Genomic DNA, 20,000 nt, shown 5'->3' on the forward strand with positions numbered 1-20,000 from the left:
CATTGATGTTATGATTTGAATAAATTGATTTTATTACGCTTTAGTGTTTGATTCATATAAGGTAGTGTATAGGAGCACAAAAACCAAAAACTACTTGTGTACCTGTGTGTGTGTGTGTGTGTGTGTGTGTGTGTGTGTGTGTGTGTATGTGTGTGTGTGTGTGTGTGTGTGTGTGTGTGCGCGTGTCTGTGTTTGTGTCTGTGTGTGTGTGTGTGTGTCTGTGTGTGTGTGTGTGTGTGTGTCCGTGTCCGTGTGTGTGTGTGTGTGTGCGTGTCTGTGCGTGTGTGTGCGTGCGCGCACATCCGCGCACATCAGGTAACAAGTCAGGACAAAACCCCCGCAGTAATTAGGAAGGCCATGGTAAAACACAACCTGGACCGAGAGAGGCCTGAAGATTATGAACTGGTGCAGAAAATCAGTGAGGAGAAAGGTGAGCATTCACAGCGCCCCCTAGAGGAACTACTGGAACTACACACAACCCCATACTGTAGCTACACACTGCCCTCTAATGGAACTACTGGAACTACACACAACCCATACTGGAGCTACACACTGCTCCCTAGTGGAACTACTGGAAGTACACACAACCCATACTGGAGCTACACACTGCCCCCTAGTGGAACTACTTGAAGTACACACAACCCATACTGGAGCTACACACTGCCCCCTAGTGGAACTACTGGAACTACACACAACCCATACTGGAGCCTCACACTGCCCTCTAGAGGAACTACTGGAACTACATACCACCCCATACTGTAGCTACACACTGCCCCCTAATGGAACTACTGGAACTACACACAACCCATACTGGAGCTACACACTGCCCCCATCATACATTGCAACTTACACAAGTGTCAAGAAACACACATCCCTTATTAGTATCTACACACAAGAACTACAAACAACCCCTCTCAGAAACTACACACATGAGCTATTTAACATGAACAACACACTCTGCTCAGTAACTACACACAGGAGCTACACACAGGAACGTCACACAGGAACTACACAGGAACTACACAGAGGAACTACACACAGGAACTATACACAGTCCCTCATAGTCACTACGCACAGGAACTATACAGAGCTTAACCCTATAAACCTAGCCTTTATCCTCTCTGGAAAGACACACAACTTCCTTGGGACATTACTAAAGAAATATTACATGTATTAGTATTATTAATATTATTATAAAGAAATATTACATGTATGTATTGCAAATATCTGCTTCTGCCAGTTATACTAATTGCTAGGTGGGGCCAGTTTAAATGATGTCAGACTGTTATAGTTACTTGAATTAGTTTACCACAGGAGGGTCAGATCTACTTATACATGAGCATTAAAATGTTAGTTGCTGGTCAGCACCTCCAAATAAATGTGATCTGTTGTAAAATGACCCCTGCTTCTTTCTCCACAGAGCTGAAGATACCAGACAACGCAAACGTCTTCTACGCCATGAACTCTACCGCAAACTACGACTTTGTCCTGAAGAAGCGCGGTTTCCCCCGGACGGGCCGCACCAAGCACGTGGCCAGCTCCACCCTGCCGCGTATGAAACAGAAGGGTCTGAAAATCGCCAAGGGCATCTTCTGAACCCACGCCCCTACCGCGTCCCACCCCGCCCCTATAGTCTCTCGCCCTGCCCCTGCAGGCTAGGTTCAAAGGTCATGCCTTAACAGAAGCCGCCACTGCCAAGCTGTGTGTGCTGAGAATTCGGCGCAGAAGTGTGTGTGGATGTGGACGGTTGTCACGTCAGACGCTCCCCAAACTCCAGTAGCTTCATCTCCTTCCTGAGGTCGCCTCCTCTGTTGCCTAAGGGAATCACTTCCTGTGCCGTGCCCGAGGTCACTTCCTTGTGCTGCGGCATCCTCACTGCTAGTTGATGTCCGGCACGGGGCGCGAGGAAGGGTGGGGTATCTTCCTCTCCCCTCCCTGAACTATGGCTCCTGCTGAACTAGCAAACTCAGGCTTAGTGGACTGCAGCCTGGAGACACCTGCATGCTTGAGTTTGTCTCTTCTGTTTTCTAACACCTGTGTGTGAAGGTTCTGGCGACCCTGGAGAGGTTTGCTGACGCAAACACTCGAACAGATCTGCTGACTGGCCTTTTAAAATGTGGAGCTCTTACTGATTGTATCAAAATGCCTCCAAATGACTCATCAATGACTTTGAGATTCTGTTCCCATTTCCATGTCTTCTGGATCAATGGGAGCATGTCCAGGGCATTACGACCACCAACCCCCCATTGCCTGTGATGTTCCAGAGCCTTTTCGAGTTGTGCTTATCTGTGTCTTTCCTCTAAGTGGTGCTAACTAACCATGCCAGTTGCAAGCCAGCCTTCCCATGTCAAAGTAGTCGCAAAGCTGGACGGATGAGGTTAGCCATGATGCTAACACGGCCCATTGAGCAGGTTACCGTAGCTGCCTCTAAAACTTGGTGACGGGTTTTGTGGTCATGTGAATGTCGTAGGGGAATTGAGTCTGCCAGTGGATCAAGTGTCACACGTCAGGGGTTGGACTGGTCTTACCCCAAAGCACAGGCCTCGCCGAAGAAGACAGAGCTCTGTGAAACCCGGGGGACGGGGCCACTATTGTGACGTCATCACATACCCATCACAGAAGGTTGTGGACCGCTTGTTTGGTTCGCAAGAAAAATTGTAAGGTCAGTCTAATTAGCTGAAGGTGAATCGCGAAACCCATTGTAGAGCTGAAGAGAGGATCAGACAAAAAGTAAAGATGGAGAGAGAGAGAAGGAAAGAAGCATGGATAACAACAGAGAAGAGAGAGAGAAGGCAGACAAACATAAATGTATTGTGAACTGTGACATTTTTGATGTTGCGTCTAGTCCGTGAGGGAGTGATGAATACAAAATCCTCTGTCATTAACGTCACCCTCTCTCTTCCTGAGACATTGTAAACACTCGCAAACACAGAATAAAGGAGCGAGAGGTGGAAACTGGAGAGAGAGAGAGAGAGAGAGAGAGAAGAGCCTCCCTGTTCTTATTCCTGTTGTAAAGTGCAATAGATTGAAGTCCAGGGCATGATTTAGGCTGTGGGTAGGATTTGTGACCTAGTGGATCACTTGTGATGCATTACACGTCCTGTGTTGGACATCATGGACGTCATGTGTTTGTGCTCATTTAAGTGATGCTTGCAGCAGAACTCTGTACTCTCGCCAGGGGTGTGTTTAGCAAGCAAACTCCTCTATCTGTCCCTTAAATATGTAGAGTTTACAAAGCACTAGCATACTGCAAACGAGACGAGAAGGGAGGGAGGGAGAGAGAGAGGAGGACACATAAGGGTTTGTCATACCAAAGCAATTTCAGAAGCAACATACATTTGGAATCATATATTTCACTGACCATTCTGGATTGAAACATGTCAGTGTGCTTTGGAAAGCTCCGCTCTGGACCCAGTGCCTACTGAAGACGTTATAGCAGTGTTTGGGAGCAGGGCACGGCGGGTGTGTGTGGCATGGGGAGATCTGAACTCAGACTGGCTCTCGGCCCTCGTCTGTCTGTTGGGCTCATTTCCTGATAATAGTCACATGGGGAATTGGGATAACATGCAGGCCCTTGTACATATGACTGTGTGTGTTTGTGTGCATGTGTTCTTTGGGTGACGTTTGTGTTTGTGTGTGTAGGAGAGAATGTGGACTGGGTTGTGGTATGTTGGGGTTTTTACCTCTCCTGGGAATATAAAATAGAAAAGGGCCAAAGAACATTTTACAAGCATTTCACACTCATAAACACTGCCTGTTTAGATCCTGGACACTTTCACTCTTATGGATATCACTCAGCTTGTGACATTACTCCTTACTCAAAGAAAAAAGTACTTTCTAACAATTAACACACATTTTTTCTAGGTTCTTTTTAAAAGTTTTGTATGATAAGAAATGTCCATTGTACCTTTGGTTTTACAGTGAGTGTGAGTGAATACACTTACACACACACGTGTGTGTGTGTGTGTGTCTGTGTGTGTGTGTGTGCGTGTGTATGTGTGGGTGTGTGCGTGTGCTCACTATTTATTAATTTGTAAATACTTTTTGTAGCATTGTACATTTTGTTTTCTTTCCCTTGTAATTACAAATTAATATATATGTACATATGAATATATCTATGGGAACTTTATACCACTGTAACTGGGGGTTGTTCGCCTCCACATTTCCCAATGAGTTTTGATTTTCGGTTAGTCGTGTGTCTTTTTTGTACGATGGGTCAATTTTGATATTGCTCCTTCCCCCAAAATGCTATTTCTAGTGTTGGAGAAAAACCCACCTAATAAACATAGTGTGTAAAAACAAAATGTCATATGTCGGGAGTTTTTGCTTTGCAGTGAACCCCCTGACTGTCTTGACTGGAGCGCTTGAGACCAACTGTGTTTAGGCAACCGAGCCAATCCAAAACTATACAGCTGTATTACAAACACAAAATTATTAAATTATTATTAGCTTTATTAAATGAAAGTATGCAACAACTGCTGATCAGGTTGTAAACTACAGGCCGTGATTCACTCGTGGTTTTGGGGGACAAAATGTATTCAATCAATCATTCAATTTATGGCATCGTGTGGCAATAAAGAATAGTAATTAATCACATTTTATATATTAATTTTATTATAATAATGTGTCATAAATGTAGGCTATATATAAATGAATAAAGTAATGTGTTTTTAATTATGTGTGCATTTATTTAACGATTTTTTTCAATAATAATTTCAAATAAGCCTGAAAATTAAAACTCACTTTCTCTCTTCAAAAAAAGAAGTATTGCCACATGATGATATTGATTGATTCATGTTTGCCCAGAAAACTCTCCATGGTGCGCAGTACATGGGAGATACCCGGATGACGAACTACTCCAGCACGAGAGCAGTGCACTGCATCCCGTCATGCGACGGTGGTGCAACATCTTTCTAAAGTGGGCACAACTGGTCTGGTTCCTGTGTGTATGCAGTGTGCAGTATATATTGAGCTCAGCACGCAGTGTACAGTGTGGAGTGGGCTATACAGCTACCATGGTGCATCATGGCCAGTCGCACAGTAAAGCCTTTGCTGGGTTCAAATGAACTCAATTTCTCTGTGAATGCTATTTCTGATGGAATTTCTGCCAAATTCTGTCACACGATGCCGCCCAATAGTGTAGTGTTTTCCTCTACAGTTGAAACGCTGTATGATAAAGGGAAAAATGTACTAACACTGCCAGAACATTACACTTAGTCCAGAGGACTGTACTGGCGACTACAACATGCCACTATGCATTTCTTAGACTTTATTATACTTTATTATTATACATAATGAATCTACGTTTATCTACGTGTATACAGCACTTATTAGACTTTATTATTGTTGTGATCTACATTTATCTACGTCGTGACGTATCAGTCAAGCCAACCAATCAGAAGCAAGGTCCCTGAGTGGGCAGCCAGTCCCTGTGGTGAGAGGCCTCCGGCAGCTCCGGGTTCGCCTCTCTGTCCCTCCGGCATCTCCGGCAGCTCCGGGTTCGCCTCTCTGTCCCTCCGGCAGCTCCGGGTTCGCCTCTCTGTCCCTCCGGCGATAAACCGCTTCAGGTTCGCGTTTCTTTTCCTCTGCGCACTTCAAACTGCTTTGTTCTTGGTTGATCGGCTGGAGCAGGAACTTAGAAGGAGGCTCTCGAGCCGAACTGTTCTGGTAGCTTAGCTACGCTAAGATGCTAACGTGCTAACCTTTCATCGACTCGTGTTAAAACGCTAGCTGGGTAAAATCTAGTTTATATTAAATATAATTAGTTAGGTAGCAGTAGATTTCTAACACGTTTGCCGTTTTACTTGCAGGTTATTTGTTGGCTAGTGGGTGTGTATGGTGGGCTAAGCTAATGCTAACGCTAACGCTAACTAGCGCGCCAAGTATCCCAGGTTGACAAATCTCAAGCTTACTCCTTTTATCGTTTTCATGCGTGGCTACAAAGTCGCGATTAAGGTCTTTGTCCACTGTATTCTTTATTATTCACCTCTGGTTTCATTTCATTTATTCTTTACAATCACGTATTTTGAGACAATTCAGCAAATAAACATGTCGGTGTAATGAAGTTACGAATACAGTAGTGTCTCATTGGTGTGGTTCCCTTTCTTTCACAGAAATGGGTTTTATACTTTCTAAATCCATGGACCAGAATCTGAGGAAGCAGCAGGAATTTATGTTTCACAACTCACGACTCCAGGTACGAAGACCACAGAACAATACAGGATTCATAAGGATGTTAAAACATAGATATCTGAAGGAGAAAAGTGGAGTGTGTTAAAGTTTGTACTGGACAAATCTTCATGAGCATGCTTTATTACTCCAGAATGGTTAGGTATCAGTTACTGGCCAGTCAATTAAAGCAGTTTATAGTAAACAAACAAAGGTTTACTTTAAGGAGTAAAGAGACAATTTTCTGAAATATTAGGGAAAAAGACTATTGAATATATGAATCTGATTTTAGTCTTACCCTACTTTTTCGCAAACCATGTTGAGTTACAATCCAGGTCCATGAAATCCTTCACGTTTGAAAAAAACATACTGGTATCCCTGTAATGCATCCAAATGGCTCAGAATGAAAACAGACAAACTCTTTACTGAAAGTTTAGCCCACTCACTTCTGGGAACAGAGCTGCGCAAATAGGCACAGAGGGCTTGATGAATTAAACAAGTTAATTACTCATAAAAATGCTCTGGTACTACAGTTATTTGCATATGCAATAGTTTGTGTATCAGGTAAGATAATAGTATATGTCTTATATATACATATCAGTCTGCACACTGGTCCATATATTCTTGTAACTCATGTGTTTTATTTAAATACTTTAATTTTATTTGTACATTTGTCTTTTGCACCTAGTTAAAAAGACTTTAATCAGTTCATCCCACTTAAATCTCATTGACAGCTGAAGCATCTTGCTAATGTACAAAGGATAAAGATTACAAAATATAAAAGCAAGTTACAAGTCCTGTCTTTTAAACCTCAAATCAGCTTTTGTGGAAATTTCTAGAACATAAAAGCAAGCAATCTCTATACTATCTCCTGGATGTGTTTATGATATATTGATTTTGTTGTCAGCATATTGATACAATATAGTGAAGAAAATGATTGCAGTTCTATGCTGTATTGATGTGTTTACTCCACATTTGCCATGCAGAATGTGGAAACTCACCCCTGATCTGCCTTTCATATTATGATGTAGATGAAAGTTGGATTAAATCAGTAACTCCCAGTGTGGGGCCGTATTAAGGGGGGGGTCATTAACCCCCAGTGTGGGGCCGTATTAAAGGGGGGGTCAGTAACTCCCAGTGTGGGGCCGTATTTTATTCTACATTGTTTAACCTCACTGTCCTCACTGAGTGGCACCTGCTGATTAGTGAATTAGAATCAAAGGTGTGTATTTTCAAAGACTCTGAAAAACATTCCTTTTTAGGCATGACTGTGCATTCTGGAGTCTACAGTGCTAATGTGGTGGAGAAGAATGGCTAAAACATGGCAACAGAAGACTAGTGCACACCCCGCATGGGCGAAGGCATCTAAAAATAGTTTTGCTCCCCCACGCACACATTTACAAATTATGATGTCCGAAATCAACACATGGAAATCCATAAGCTTCCTGGGTCTGTGGTGCCTGGGGCATGCTTTCATGCACCGAGTCCATCTAATACGTGGCTCGTTCGAATATGTATTTCTGTCTGACTCTTTGCTCGGCAACGCTGGATGGCACGTCACGCTTTTGCATTTCCGTTGCCTTCCAGCAGCCGGGGCTGAGGTGTGAAGCGCTGGGATTATTGCGATCGTTACGGAGGGTCGCCGTTGCCGACCACCAAAGTGCTCCTTCTTCTTTTGCCTGATTGATCTTTGCCTGTGAGGCACTGAGCACCTGTGATCAGCTCACTTGCTCGCTGGAATTATCAGTGCAGCCTCCTCTGGCCTGACAGGCTTATTAGGTGCTGTGGGAATAACGTGTCTGCTTGGCCATCGCCCCTCCCACCTTGCACGCAGCGTGTGATGGATCACCGAGGTGGATCAGATTAAGTTTGTTCAGGCCTCGGTTTAAGGTCAGCTCTAGTGACTCAGTCCTCTCAGCTAATTTCCAGGGTTATGATTTTGTTTCTATTTTTTTCTATAATATTTCTCTGTGCTGTTTTTGTTTCTTTGTTTTTAGTTTTAAACAGCATGAGTTTTATTTTATGGATGTTTTTCCTCCACTGAGGATTTTTTTGGCCCAAAGTACACAAACCTATCTCTGTATTTTTATAAAATATCTTCTACTATATCTAAAAGAATTTTAGATCTTTGTCCTGACACAATAATTACTGAAATACATCATTACATTCTGACTCAATAATGACCGTACTGCAGCGTAGTTACGTCCTGACTCATTAACGACCATACGGCAGCGTAGTTACGTCCTGACTCATTAACGACTGCACTGCAGCGTAGTTGCGTCCTGACTCATTAACGACAGTACTGCAGCGTAGTTACGTCCTGACTCATTAACGACCATAATGCAGCGTAGTTACGTCCTGACTCATTAACGACCATAATGCAGCGTAGTTACGTCCTGACTCATTAACGACCGTACTGCAGCGTAGTTACGTCCTGACTCATTAACGACCGCACTGCAGCGTAGTTACGTCCTGACTCATTAACGACCGCACTGCAGCGTAGTTACGTCCTGACTCATTAACGACCGCACTGCAGCATAGTTACGTCCTGACTCATTAACGACCGTACTGCAGGGTAGTTACGTCCTGACTCATTAACGACCGTACTGCAGGGTAGTTACGTCCTGACTCATTAACGACCGTACTGCAGGGTAGTTACGTCCTGACTCATTAACGACCGTACTGCAGGGTAGTTACGTCCTGACTCATTAACGACCGTACTGCAGGGTAGTTACGTCCTGACTCATTAACGACCGTACTGCAGGGTAGTTACATCCGTACTCATTAACGACCGTACTGCAGGGTAGTTACGTCCTGACTCATTAACGACCGTACTGCAGGGTAGTTACGTCCTGACTCATTAACGACCGTAATGCAGCGTAGTTACATCCTGACTCATTAACGACCATACTGCAGCGTAGTTACGTCCTGACTCAATAATGACCGTACTGCAGCGTAGTTACGTGCTGACTCATTAACGACAGTACTGCAGCAATTTCTGAAGATCCCAGTCCAAATTTCTGCCAATTCATTGTGAATCCTTATGAACCACAGTAATTGAAACACTTCATCTGAAAAAAAACAAACAAAAAAACAACCTCGACATTTGATTCCCAAAACATCTGGACCAAAGTTTCAGTCACACGTAGGTCAAAAGGGACCTAAAATATAAATATAACGGCACAAATCCTGCTGTCGTTCTGGCGTAGGTGAGCTGCAGGCCACTGACAGGGAGCCGCTGTCTGGGCTCTTCTGTCTGTTAACTGATGCTTTGATTACTCTGTCATTAACATGTCCAATGCCAGTGTAACTCTGCTTCAGGTCCTGTCACCTGCTGTCAGCCGGCATGTAGGGCGTTCTCCATTAAGGTCCAGTGATTGGCTGCAAAGCTGTCATAATGTATTGTTCCCGGGAGTGAGACAGCAGTTGTCTGTCTGTCTGTCTGTCTGCTTTCTCCCTTTAGGACCTGTGGCACAAATTGCATTATTGTGCCATGGGAAATCTGAGAACACCAGCAAGATGTTGTCAAATGATCTGAATCAACATATGCATATTCTTAAGTGAACAATTAAAAGTAAGCCTTGGTAATAACAAGTGGAGGAACTGGAAAGAGATAGTGTGGCCCCAAAGCTGTCCCACCACACAACAGTCACCTGTCTGCCAGCTCAGGTACATCAACACCCACAGTTAGAAACATGAGACTACACTTGTGTGTTGGTCATCCTCCAAGTCCCTTCATTCAGAGAGAGATAGATAGAGAGAGAGAGAGAGATAGATAGAGAGAGAGAGAAAAGTTGCTCTGGATAAGACCGTCTGCTACATGTTGAAAATGTAAATGCTGTAGAATTGGATCTGGGTGAGTGGGAACTTTTGACATTTCTCCTGAAAGGTCACGACCTGACATTCGGCCCCTATGCACCATGTTCACCAAACCAGGCGAAAACAATGACACACTGCAGTCAATGTTTTGGCCTACATTGTTTACTGTCCGCTTTGTTAAACACTGAAACGTTAATATTTCACCACACAAAACAAGAAAGTACTAATGGCAGTAACTTTACTCAAAGGGCACATGGCACTGCAATAGCCATGTTTGAAATGAAAATCGGGTGCTTAGAAATGATACATCTGTGTTTACACACCACATTACTCTAGAACTACATGAATCAGATATTGTACTAGACACCAGGACTGGTCTCTTACAGGACTCTACAGGGTGTCTGCACCTGGAAGCCATTTACCAAGTCTTAGCATTGCTCATTCCCTCAGGGGTCAAAGTGCATGTCCACAGAGTTCGGCCTATAAAATACACTTGCGCAACTTGTAAGAAGCATTCTTATTTAATTACTTTAATTAGCCCATTAAGATGTTAAGAGAATTAATTGCTTTCAAAATGTACGGTACCTGTGTTTGGAATGAACAGATACTTGATTCAGTGGTTCAGAGTGCTCAGTGAAACCTTATTGTGAAACCTTAGCCTGTACTCTACTAATTTAACTACATTAGCAATGCATTAGTGCTCAGCGTCATTTCATGTGAAGATGTCCCCAATCTGGTCATTTCAGCGTATCTTATCCAAATGAATGTATTATTTCACGGAATTGCTTTTATATCTGTGACAGTGACGTGCACTGAAATGTGGAGCGTGTGTGAAAAGTGAATCATTGTATAGAGGTGCAACTTTGCACCCTACAATTTGTGGCACTTAGCACGTTTTAAGTGCTCGGTTCATTTCCGTTGACGTCATGCAGACGGAGCGTTCGGCCGACTTGTACACACACTCCAGGAAGTTGTCGCCGGCCTTTTGTTTTACTGGTCTGTCTAAACCTGTAACAAAGACATCCGCATGCAAACAGGAAATGGTAGAAACAAAGATTTTTTTGTTTGTCCAACCCTGTTCTGACCTTGAAATAAAAGCATGCTAATTTGTCCAGGTGTCCAAAGCTAACCTGGGCAGAATCGTGTGAAGTAGCTTTTCACAAAGACCCCAGCTGTGTTGGGTCCAGCTGCCCTGGGCTCCTACATTTCTACAGGGTCATAGTGTTTCCTTACCAGACTCCTCCCACATGGCTAATGGTCATATAATGGGAGAATAATTAGTTAGAATGAAGAATAATGAGAAGAGTAATGAGTAAATGGCACCTTGTACTGTTTCTACAGCTACATAGTTCTGATATTATAATAAACAAATCCCTTTTCTAGAGGGATGTTCTCATGATGTATATGTGATGTCATTCTGCTTTAATCCAGCAGTGGCCATTAGTGGTGTAATTTGGTTGTGTTCTCTGTCACATCTAATCCAGCCCCCCACCACCCCTCCTGGGTTTTTACACATGTGAACACACACACACAGAGTTTGTGTGTAGCTTTTTGTCCTGGTTGAGTTCTGGGATAGGAATGCATTAGAAAATAAGAAATGGAGTATAAAATGTGTATGTTAATGTTGAGTTAATGCAGATGTCATCACCGACCACTCACCCATGGAGGGTTGCTACTTCCAGTCATCATGTCTGTGTTCATCCAGTTGGAGCGTCAGATCCTCATGCAGAACCAGATGCGTGAGAGACAGATGGCGATGCAGGTAGCCTGGTCCAGAGAATTCGTCAAGTACTTCGGAGCATTCTTCTGTCTGGCCACTGTGGGTCTTACCGCTGGGTCAGTCTTACGCACACACACACACACACACACACACACAGTGTTTTAGGACTATTTTAAGTAAAGCGTACTGAGCAGTAGGAGTGAATCAAACCCTACTATTCTCTCTCTCTCTCTCTCTCTCTCTCTCACACACACACACAGAGATGGACAGGAACTCAGTGAGCCTCTGTGGTTGTGGTGTACTGATGATACATTTGCATGCCACCTTAAAAAAGAAAAAACCAAAGCAGAGTTCTTTTGCTACGGCAAGGACGAGTACCTTTACTCTTGTTTCTTTTGCCTTTTTATATGTTTCTAAATCTTTTTCAAATATTAAATAAGAAATGTAAATTCAAAGGTGTAATATGTCACGTGACCCCACAGAAATTATGGCTAAAGGAAAGGACTCTGGAAAAAGATCTGAGGTGGCCAGACTGTAATGCGTCTATGACTCTGACGTGGTCAGACTGTAATGTTTCTATGACTCTCTGACGTGGTCAGACTGTAATGCGTCTATGACTCTCTGACGTGGTCAGACTGTAATGCGTCTATGACTCTGACGTGGTCAGACTGTAATGCGTCTATGACTCTGACGTGGTCAGACTGTAATGCGTCTATGACTCTGACGTGGTCAGACTGTAATGCGTCTATGACTCTGACGTGGTCAGACTGTAATGCGTCTATGACTCTCTGACGTGGTCAGACTGTAATGTTTCTATGACTCTCTGACGTGGTCAGACTGTAATGCGTCTATGACTCTGAGGTGGTCCCCACTACAGTACACCCCACTCAGTGTCGGCCTCATTACTGTCGGCTGTGTGCTACTGTGTGATGTGTGAAGGGCAGCGGTGTCTCAGTGGTGAAGCTACTTGACTTGTAATCAGAAGTTTGCTGGTTCAAGCCCCACAACTGCCAAGTTGTCACTGTTGGGACCCCGAGCAAGACCCTTAACCCAAGTTATACTCCAGTTTTAATTGTAAGTCGCTTTGGATAAAAGTGTCAGCTAAATGTCATCAATGTAAATGTGTGATGTGGGTGACCGTTGTTCTCCACAGGGCTGTGAAGCGGAGGAAACCTGCACTGTTCACACCCGTGGTCCCGCTCACCTTCATCCTGGCCTACCAGCTGGACGTGGCCTACGGAACCCTCGTCTACCGTGTGAGAGGTACAGTACCTGTTCCCAGCTGCTCCTATCCTCCTGCTGGTTCCCTTAGGGGAAATGTATCCATGGTAGTGGTCCTGTAACTCACCTGATAGCTCAGCTAGTGTAAGGTGCCAGTAACACTGTCATTCTGGGACTTTTTTAGTTTTTAGTTGAGGTGCTTTAAGATTATTGACATTCCTCACTGATTGATTACTAATTATACATTATATGTAGGTTGGAACTACCAAACCACCTAGTGTTGAGTGGTCTTTATTAATGAGTCTTTGAATTAATTTGAAATCTGTTTCACAGTTTGCTGCATTGCATATTTATCTTAAAACTGAGGTAGTCCTCTTAATAATTTTGTGATGTATAAACTCGTCAATTTAAGGGGGGGAACAACCTTAATGCACTCTGATTTAATTCAATCAGAACCTTTTAGAAATCAGAATGAGGTGCCAGTTTAGGTCTGGACTGGCTCACGTGGACCTGAAATACTCCGGTAATCATTCTTCTAGCTCTCTTGGACTAAAACACACAGAACAAATATAAAGATGATATCTTTGATAGGCTCCATGACAATCTTGTAATGTACAGAGTGATTAGGTGTATAGCGAGCCTTCCTAAGGGTCGCGGTGTGGGACACAGGAGTGTGAGTCCTCTTCCTTTTCTGTTGTCATCAGTTATTGCTGCTTGGTTTCAGTTGGCTGACCACACTGGTTCTGTGCTCACTGACCAAATAGCAAAGTGCGTTAAGTATGGATGTGATTTGGTTCTGTTCTTCTCTCTGTCTGTCCTAATCCAGCATTCTCCAACAGTTGTGATACTACCCAGCATCTTTATACACACACACACACACACACACACACACACACACACACACACACACACACACACACACACACACAGAGCCTCTGTTCTTTCACCTCACCTCCAAAACCTGTGACTTCAGGAGACCGCTGATTCACTGACTCATCTTCCAAGATTGATAGTTTTTCATTAGCAGAGAGTGATGTGTTGTCCTGTAGACAACTACTTATATGGTCACTGTGTCAGGTGAATCCTTTTGACTCCTGGAACATCCTACACCATAACTCCACCCACTCCATAACACCATCATTTGGTTGCTGGGACACGGTTAGTGTAAACGAGGCACTCTTTGGCTATATGAAGCTAGAATTGATTAACTGTGAATTTGTGTCTGACATGGAGGGGTGTATAGGTCCCTCTAAAACAAACAACATTCCTTTATCCAGAATGGGGAAATATCCAAGTTGTTCTTATAATTCCCATTGAATTCCCCAAATCCCCCACACACTAACTTCAAGATCTGTAGCTAGGGGTAGATGTTCTCTTCCAAACCGTGTTGAAGGGTGATGTACTCAACTGCGGGATTTTGGGTAACTCGCTCTTTTAGTGATTGATTCCTCCCTGTTTGTGGTTGTGAGCGTAGATAAGCAGTGGTCTGTCTTCACAGGCGAAGCAGAGAGCATCATGGTGTCCGAGAGTGACCGTCTGGATTTGCCCCATGGAATGCCGACATTCGAGAGCATCGAGAAAGCCCGGAGAGCAAAATCCCACCTCCCGCCTCTCTCCGACGAATGAGGCCTCACCTTCCTTCTGTGGATCTGCCAACTGACTCAGTTTTCCGGGTCAGCATGAAGCCACTGTTAACGGATGTCCGTCTCGGGGTGGGAGGTTGTAACTCAAGGCAGCACGCCACAAACATGCACTAATGTCACAGTGAGAAACTGGACAGTTTCTGCCAGTCAACATTCTGTCTCCACCAGTTAAAATGAACTTTTCTCATCAAGAAAGTGGACATCAGTAGTCAGGAAAGATCTGTTTGTTGTCTACAGATGTGCAGACACCTCAAGAGCGTGTTATGACAGGACAGCAGACTCAAGGTCCTGCATTACATGGCACTTATGAGGCTGAGGTTTGGTTTAGTTTGTTTATATCACCATTAATGCCTTTTTTGCCAAAATCTCTTATTCTAGTGTGCTATGTTCATGTACTGACAAGCAGTAATGCATAAAACAGGAAAACTGTCATTTCTATTGCCACTGCATTTAAAATTTGTCTTGCACTGTGCCACTGGTAACAATAAAAAATCTCTTTGTAAAATTTCACCCAGAATTCTAAGGAATCTGAAGCTTGATATGTCATATAAAGTAACATTTTATTTCAGCCACTCTTAAGATTTGTCGGTCTGGAGTGACAAACCACACTTTTACTCAGTAAATACAAAATGTCATTTTAGACATTTATTACACATTTCTATACAACTTTGGTTCGCAAATGCACTGAAATCTATGAATAAACACTTTAGTAAGCTTATTTCAAACACCACAACAGTTAGTACTAATGAGTAAAGGTGTTTTCACATGAAATATCGTGCATTTCTAAAATTGGACCTCATTTTTCGCTTCATGGTCATATTTCTTTACACAGCGCTCTGGATCAAATGGTACCTCATTAGGAAGAGAGCCGAGATTGTTCTGAGCATTTTGATATGGGGATCGTGCTATAAGAACCTTGAAAGTGAATTTAACAAAATACGCAAAAATAAATGTTCTCGAATCTTATTCACCAAATGGAATTCCCTGATTATCCGATGAATAATGACCGTGTGGAACAAATGCGTTTTGTTTATGTAAACTAAATCGTGTTTTTTAAACTAACATTTCTTTTTTCTAACATTCGTTGTATGCAAAATGCTTCTCGCACTGTTAACCAAACTGCTTTTACTCTCGGGCTCCTTTCGTCTCTGCCGCGTCGTGTGTCTGATCTCCGTGATGATTTGGGCATAAATCGCACTAAGGTGGGTGGGTCCTGTTCGACTCTCACGTCCACGCAACTTGAGCACGTTTGTAAGAATGTATTTGTTGGGAAGAGCGGTGAGGCGATGGATGCTGTCGGATTTGGTGACGTCGGCTCATGGACGCTAGACTATAAAAGTCCCGCGCGAAGAACAGCGATTAGAACTCATCACAACGCGAACGGTTCGACCACGAGCGCCTGGTTCCGAACTGGACGCTTGGACGCGCGCTAGCTTAACATTGCTGCAAAGCGCATTAACCAGGGGCGCCGGTCTTTAAGCTGCCGTACTCCGTGAAGCTCGAGTGCTATACGTGCGTAAAACAATGCCAAGACTACTGTCGGTGATTTTAACTTGGGTTTCTATTGTGAGCGTATGTGCAAGCGCTGAGAGCGCGAGCAGAACCGCGCTACAGAGAGACTACGGCGTGAAACTCTGCGGCAGAGAGTTCATCAGAGCAGTCATCTTCACGTGCGGCGGCTCCCGGTGGAAGCGCTCTTTGGATTTGGATCTAGTCCACAGCGGGGAAACCGGTGAGTAGACGTTTCGTGTTAGTTTTGTAAATTTAAGGTTACTGTTACACTTCATATTTTTCCTGAATGCTCCTTTTATTATACAGAGGACCCTGACTAACCGTAACCAGGACTGTTGTGAAAGTCTCAGCGACCTTGTACTTACCGAAGACGAAATTTGTGCTTTTGAACAGATTTTCGAGTTTCAGTTTCAGCACCACGGATAGCTCCAGTTTGCTGGGCGATGTGTTAGTACAGGCTGCCGCAGCAGTTTGAGAATTTGACACACTCTGACATGGATTACACCTTGTATGTAATACACCTTGTTGGAATGAAAACTTGTGTAGTTTTTTTCACCCATCAAGTATTTGATCCAAGAAAGATTCATTTGTAATATTTTGGAGGTTAAGAGCCAACGTTACCATCATTAGACATTTCAGACATTACCCTGGCTGGGTAAAGTTTAAGATCGTATACATGAACCCCAATATGGGCTTATTAATTTTAAGTATTTGAAAGATGATTTTACTTCCCTATAGCATTTATTTTATAAACGATCACCCAGTGAGGGACGAGCCAGCCCCTCCTTACAGGTAGGTGCAGAATCACATCTGTACATGAATGAGATGATTATTGACTACATTCACCAATTTTCAGTTCTGTGGTGACACAGTGAAACTGTTTCTTGGAAAAGGCCATGCAGTGTATTCACCAAGTCTGTGGTTGTATAAATACTAATGTAAGAATCACCCAAATGCTGATATAGATTTTTAATAACAAAACCAGAAATGGAACCTGTATCAGTTCTCCTCCTTTGAGCGTGGGGATACCACTGTCTCTCTGTCTCCATGTCAGATCCACTGCGCTCCTACCCAAGCCTCTCAGACAGACGAGCCTTCCCTTTCTCTTCCTCTCTGGGAAAACTGCTCCAGGACGCTGGAGGGGTGCGGGACACGTCCGAGGAAGCTCCGAGGGGGAGGCAGCGCTGGGGTGCTCCACGCACGCTGCTCCCTCCTCGACCACAAGCGGGCGAGCGTGTCACGACTCCAGACCATAACCAGCCCAGTCCAGACAGAAGGAAGCGCAACTTTTCCCTAGGCTTGGCAGGGATGTGCTGCACCCAGGGCTGCACCAAAAACGACATTGGCCGGCTCTGCTGAGCACATGGGGGCGGGGTCCAGGGACGTTCTACACCTGCCAGACTGAAAGACTGCACCGATACTGCTGGGTGTCAAACATATGTTCCAAATAGTTCAATTTGTTTAAAATAAAATTGTGTTGTGAAGAAATAAACAAATACATAACTAATAAAAATGTTAGTATTAAAAATAGCAAGTACCCTGATGTAATGCTTGACTTGAATAATGGTTGAATAGTTTACACATCCTAATGCAGCTTACTTCACCAATGATGTTTACTGTTTTATTTATTCCCAGTCTCCCAGTGTCTTGAGGAAAACATTTCTGGCTCTTAGTCCTGCAGGGCAGGTGTCCCATAGTCTGACTGAGAGGGCTCACAATTATACCAGTACATACAAAAAAAAATAAACAAACTAATTTTCATGTAATTACATGCACACTAAAGACAATAACTTGCTTAGAATAACTCCAAAAAGAAGGGAAAATGAATTCCCCCATTCCAATCAGAGGTAACCACTTTTCCTTTATTCTGTTTATTGTTCGTTTTTTAAAAACAAATGATTAACAAATACTTAAAAAAATGGAAATACTTAAAAGACTAAAGATTAAACTTTCCATGCCCACTCCTGCTGTACAACACACAAATCACACACAACAGAATTCATTCTCATTTTTATATATATATATATATATATATATATATATATATATATATATATATATATATACACACACACACACACACACACACACACACACACACACACACACACACACACACACACAATTACTTCAGTGTAATGTATATACTTTTGTATATCCATACAAAAAGAAAATACAGTTCATCATAAAAAATGCCATTTCAAGTTAGACGATCAAAAAAACAAAAACCTGACCTCTCCAAGTTCCAGCAATCTTCACAACAACACATAGCATTGCAAATGGCTGTGATTCTTGACTCTGCTTTCATGCCTGTGATGACCATTTCCTGTACCTCCTTATGGGGGGGTCCATGATAATTTCCTGATTTTGAAGTCCAACCCGGACGTCTGTAGACAGTGAGGCGCTGAGACAAAGCCCCCAGGCTTGATGAAGACTTGTCAGTGCAGTTCAGCCCCACAAACCAACATCTCCCAATGCCTGAATGACACGGTAGCTTCAGAGTGTTCCTGGAGCTTCTCAGGAGTCTACGTGAGCCACAAAAGACTCCACGTGAGCCACAACATGCTCTGGGTGCATTTTAATGCCGTTGGCTTACGCGTACAAATGTTTTGATAGAATCTTCACAAACTCCACATATGAAATCCTTAGGACACCATGAAGTCATACAAATGAGAAAAACTAGAGAAAAATTGAGTAGTGTGAATGCTGATCCTTGTGGAGAGATCTGCTAGAGGCAAGGAACGTCGCTCCCACCAGCACCAGGTTTATGGCAGTTGTGTCAGTCTCAGCACAGTGAAGGAACATGTTTGAGTAAATCACCTCCCAGGGCCCCACTCTTTATCTACTGTTTGCACCAGCTCACAGCTTTTGCAACGTTGATATTGCAAATGATTGCAAAATGTAAACAAGCCTGCTAATAAACCTCCAGATTTATAAACCTCTAGATTGTCTGAGAGCTTTGATCATACTGACCAACTGCCATGATCCTGATGGAAATTCTAATGAACCAGTGTGTTACAGCAAATGGCAGATCAATGACAGATCAATGACAGGCCTGTGATACACCAAGGGCTCACAAGTGTGCTTTGACTGTATTGCAAGGCATATCACGACAACATATGACAATATAATCACAATATTATGCAGTCCTATTTCACACTATGCACGCGCATACACACTCCACTGCTGAGTAATGCTTCATTGCTCACTCTCACTCTTGCAGTCAAGAATTCCAGAAGGATAAAGTTCCTTTAGCACAAACTTCAGCGAGCACAAACAATTTAACAGCAAAATGCCATTTTACGCGTCACCATTACAATTACAAATGTAATTACAAAAAACCCTGAAAGTCCCACTCAGTATCCAACTGCTGCACACTGGGTTAGAAAATACCCAAATTTCCACAATACTGAACAGCACAGTGTGTGAGTGTGTATGTGCATGCGCGTATGTGTGTGTGTGAGCTGCTGTTGAGAGCAGGACACACTTGTCACTCTGCTGCTATTCACTGCTAGCATTCTGCCACAGGGGCCCAGGAGGCTGCAGGAACTGCACCCTCTGGTGGGCACTGGAGGGAGTGCCTCTCTCTGTCTCTCAGCTCTCCGTGTTGTCCCGTATGGAGTCGACAGTGCAGCCCAGAGACCTGAAGGAAGGCCGCAGGCTGGGCTCAGCCGCCCAGCTGTCCTTCATCAGAGAGTAGACCTGCCAGGACGCACAGACACACACCTCTACCTAAACACACAGCTCTTCCTGAAACAAACAACTCACAATTCACTCTGACATTCAGTTTCCTTTCAATAAATACTGTCTGTGTGTGTGTGTGTGTGTGTGTGTGTGTGTGTGTGTGTGTGTGTGTGTGTGTGTGTGTGTGTGTGTGTGTGCGCTACCTCAGCAGGGCAGCCCACTGGACTAGGCAG

At 43.6% G+C, this 20,000-nt stretch overlaps 4 protein-coding genes across 10 annotated transcripts in view; 3 read left to right on the forward strand and 1 right to left on the reverse strand.

The window, feature by feature from the left end:
• The window catches only part of ralgdsb (ral guanine nucleotide dissociation stimulator b), a 56,393-nt gene extending 52,089 nt beyond the window's left edge, over positions 1 to 4,304 (forward strand). For all 5 annotated transcript variants that reach the window (XM_035526909.2, XM_081718646.1, XM_081718645.1 and 2 more), the window contains 2 exons: positions 316 to 430; positions 1,421 to 4,304. In XM_035526909.2, coding sequence (XP_035382802.1) covers positions 316 to 430; positions 1,421 to 1,596 — 291 coding nt within the window. In that variant the 3' untranslated portion in view covers positions 1,597 to 4,304. The remainder of the gene's footprint in view (positions 1 to 315; positions 431 to 1,420) is intronic.
• A 1,118-nt stretch (positions 4,305 to 5,422) lies between these two features.
• On the forward strand, positions 5,423 to 15,081 carry plgrkt (plasminogen receptor, C-terminal lysine transmembrane protein). Its single transcript, XM_027021575.3, has 5 exons — positions 5,423 to 5,567; positions 6,114 to 6,196; positions 11,693 to 11,823; positions 12,861 to 12,970; positions 14,427 to 15,081. Exons 2-5 carry the CDS (start codon positions 6,116 to 6,118, stop codon positions 14,552 to 14,554), a joined length of 450 nt encoding a protein of 149 aa, XP_026877376.2. The 5' UTR covers positions 5,423 to 5,567; positions 6,114 to 6,115; the 3' UTR covers positions 14,555 to 15,081.
• A 134-nt stretch (positions 15,082 to 15,215) lies between these two features.
• On the forward strand, positions 15,216 to 18,187 carry rln1 (relaxin 1). 2 transcript variants are annotated; one of them, XM_027021576.3, is made up of 2 exons: positions 15,216 to 16,303; positions 17,138 to 18,187. In XM_027021576.3, exons 1-2 carry the CDS (start codon positions 16,096 to 16,098, stop codon positions 17,440 to 17,442), a joined length of 513 nt encoding a protein of 170 aa, XP_026877377.2. In that variant the 5' UTR covers positions 15,216 to 16,095; the 3' UTR covers positions 17,443 to 18,187. The 2 variants fall into 2 exon arrangements, 1 of the variants encoding a protein (XP_026877377.2); XR_014125071.1 differs by lacking the exon at positions 15,216 to 16,303 and adding an exon at positions 16,307 to 16,875 and having other exon boundaries at positions 17,138 to 17,270.
• A 1,348-nt stretch (positions 18,188 to 19,535) lies between these two features.
• jak2a (Janus kinase 2a) overlaps positions 19,536 to 20,000 on the reverse strand; it is a 33,111-nt gene continuing 32,646 nt past the window's right edge. Inside the window, exons 23-24 of one of the 2 annotated variants that reach the window (XM_035527024.2) lie at positions 19,971 to 20,000; positions 19,536 to 19,785 (exon numbers count right to left, since the gene is read on the reverse strand). The exon at positions 19,971 to 20,000 is cut by the window's right edge and continues 84 nt beyond it. In XM_035527024.2, the coding sequence (XP_035382917.1) occupies positions 19,678 to 19,785; positions 19,971 to 20,000 (138 nt within the window). In that variant the 3' untranslated portion in view covers positions 19,536 to 19,677. Of the gene's footprint in view, positions 19,786 to 19,970 lie in introns of those variants that run through there. The other variant, XM_081719994.1, reaches the window with a different exon arrangement.

Source organism: Electrophorus electricus, chromosome 8 (genome assembly GCF_041902795.1).
Source record: "Electrophorus electricus isolate QZ-2024a chromosome 8, ASM4190279v1, whole genome shotgun sequence".
Taxonomy (NCBI): Eukaryota; Metazoa; Chordata; class Actinopteri; order Gymnotiformes; family Gymnotidae; genus Electrophorus; species Electrophorus electricus.

Bases quoted from the DNA above. Each gene is read 5' to 3' on its own strand.
- plgrkt (XM_027021575.3), top strand. From the start codon at position 6,116: ATGGGTTTTATACTTTCTAAATCCATGGACCAGAATCTGAGGAAGCAG. The intron at 11,824-12,860 runs GTCAGTCTTACG...TGTTCTCCACAG, and splicing joins ACTGTGGGTCTTACCGCTGG to GGCTGTGAAGCGGAGGAAAC. The intron at 12,971-14,426 runs GTACAGTACCTG...CTGTCTTCACAG, and splicing joins CCTCGTCTACCGTGTGAGAG to GCGAAGCAGAGAGCATCATG.
- rln1 (XM_027021576.3), top strand. From the start codon at position 16,096: ATGCCAAGACTACTGTCGGTGATTTTAACTTGGGTTTCTATTGTGAGC. The intron at 16,304-17,137 runs GTGAGTAGACGT...TCTCCATGTCAG, and splicing joins AGTCCACAGCGGGGAAACCG to ATCCACTGCGCTCCTACCCA.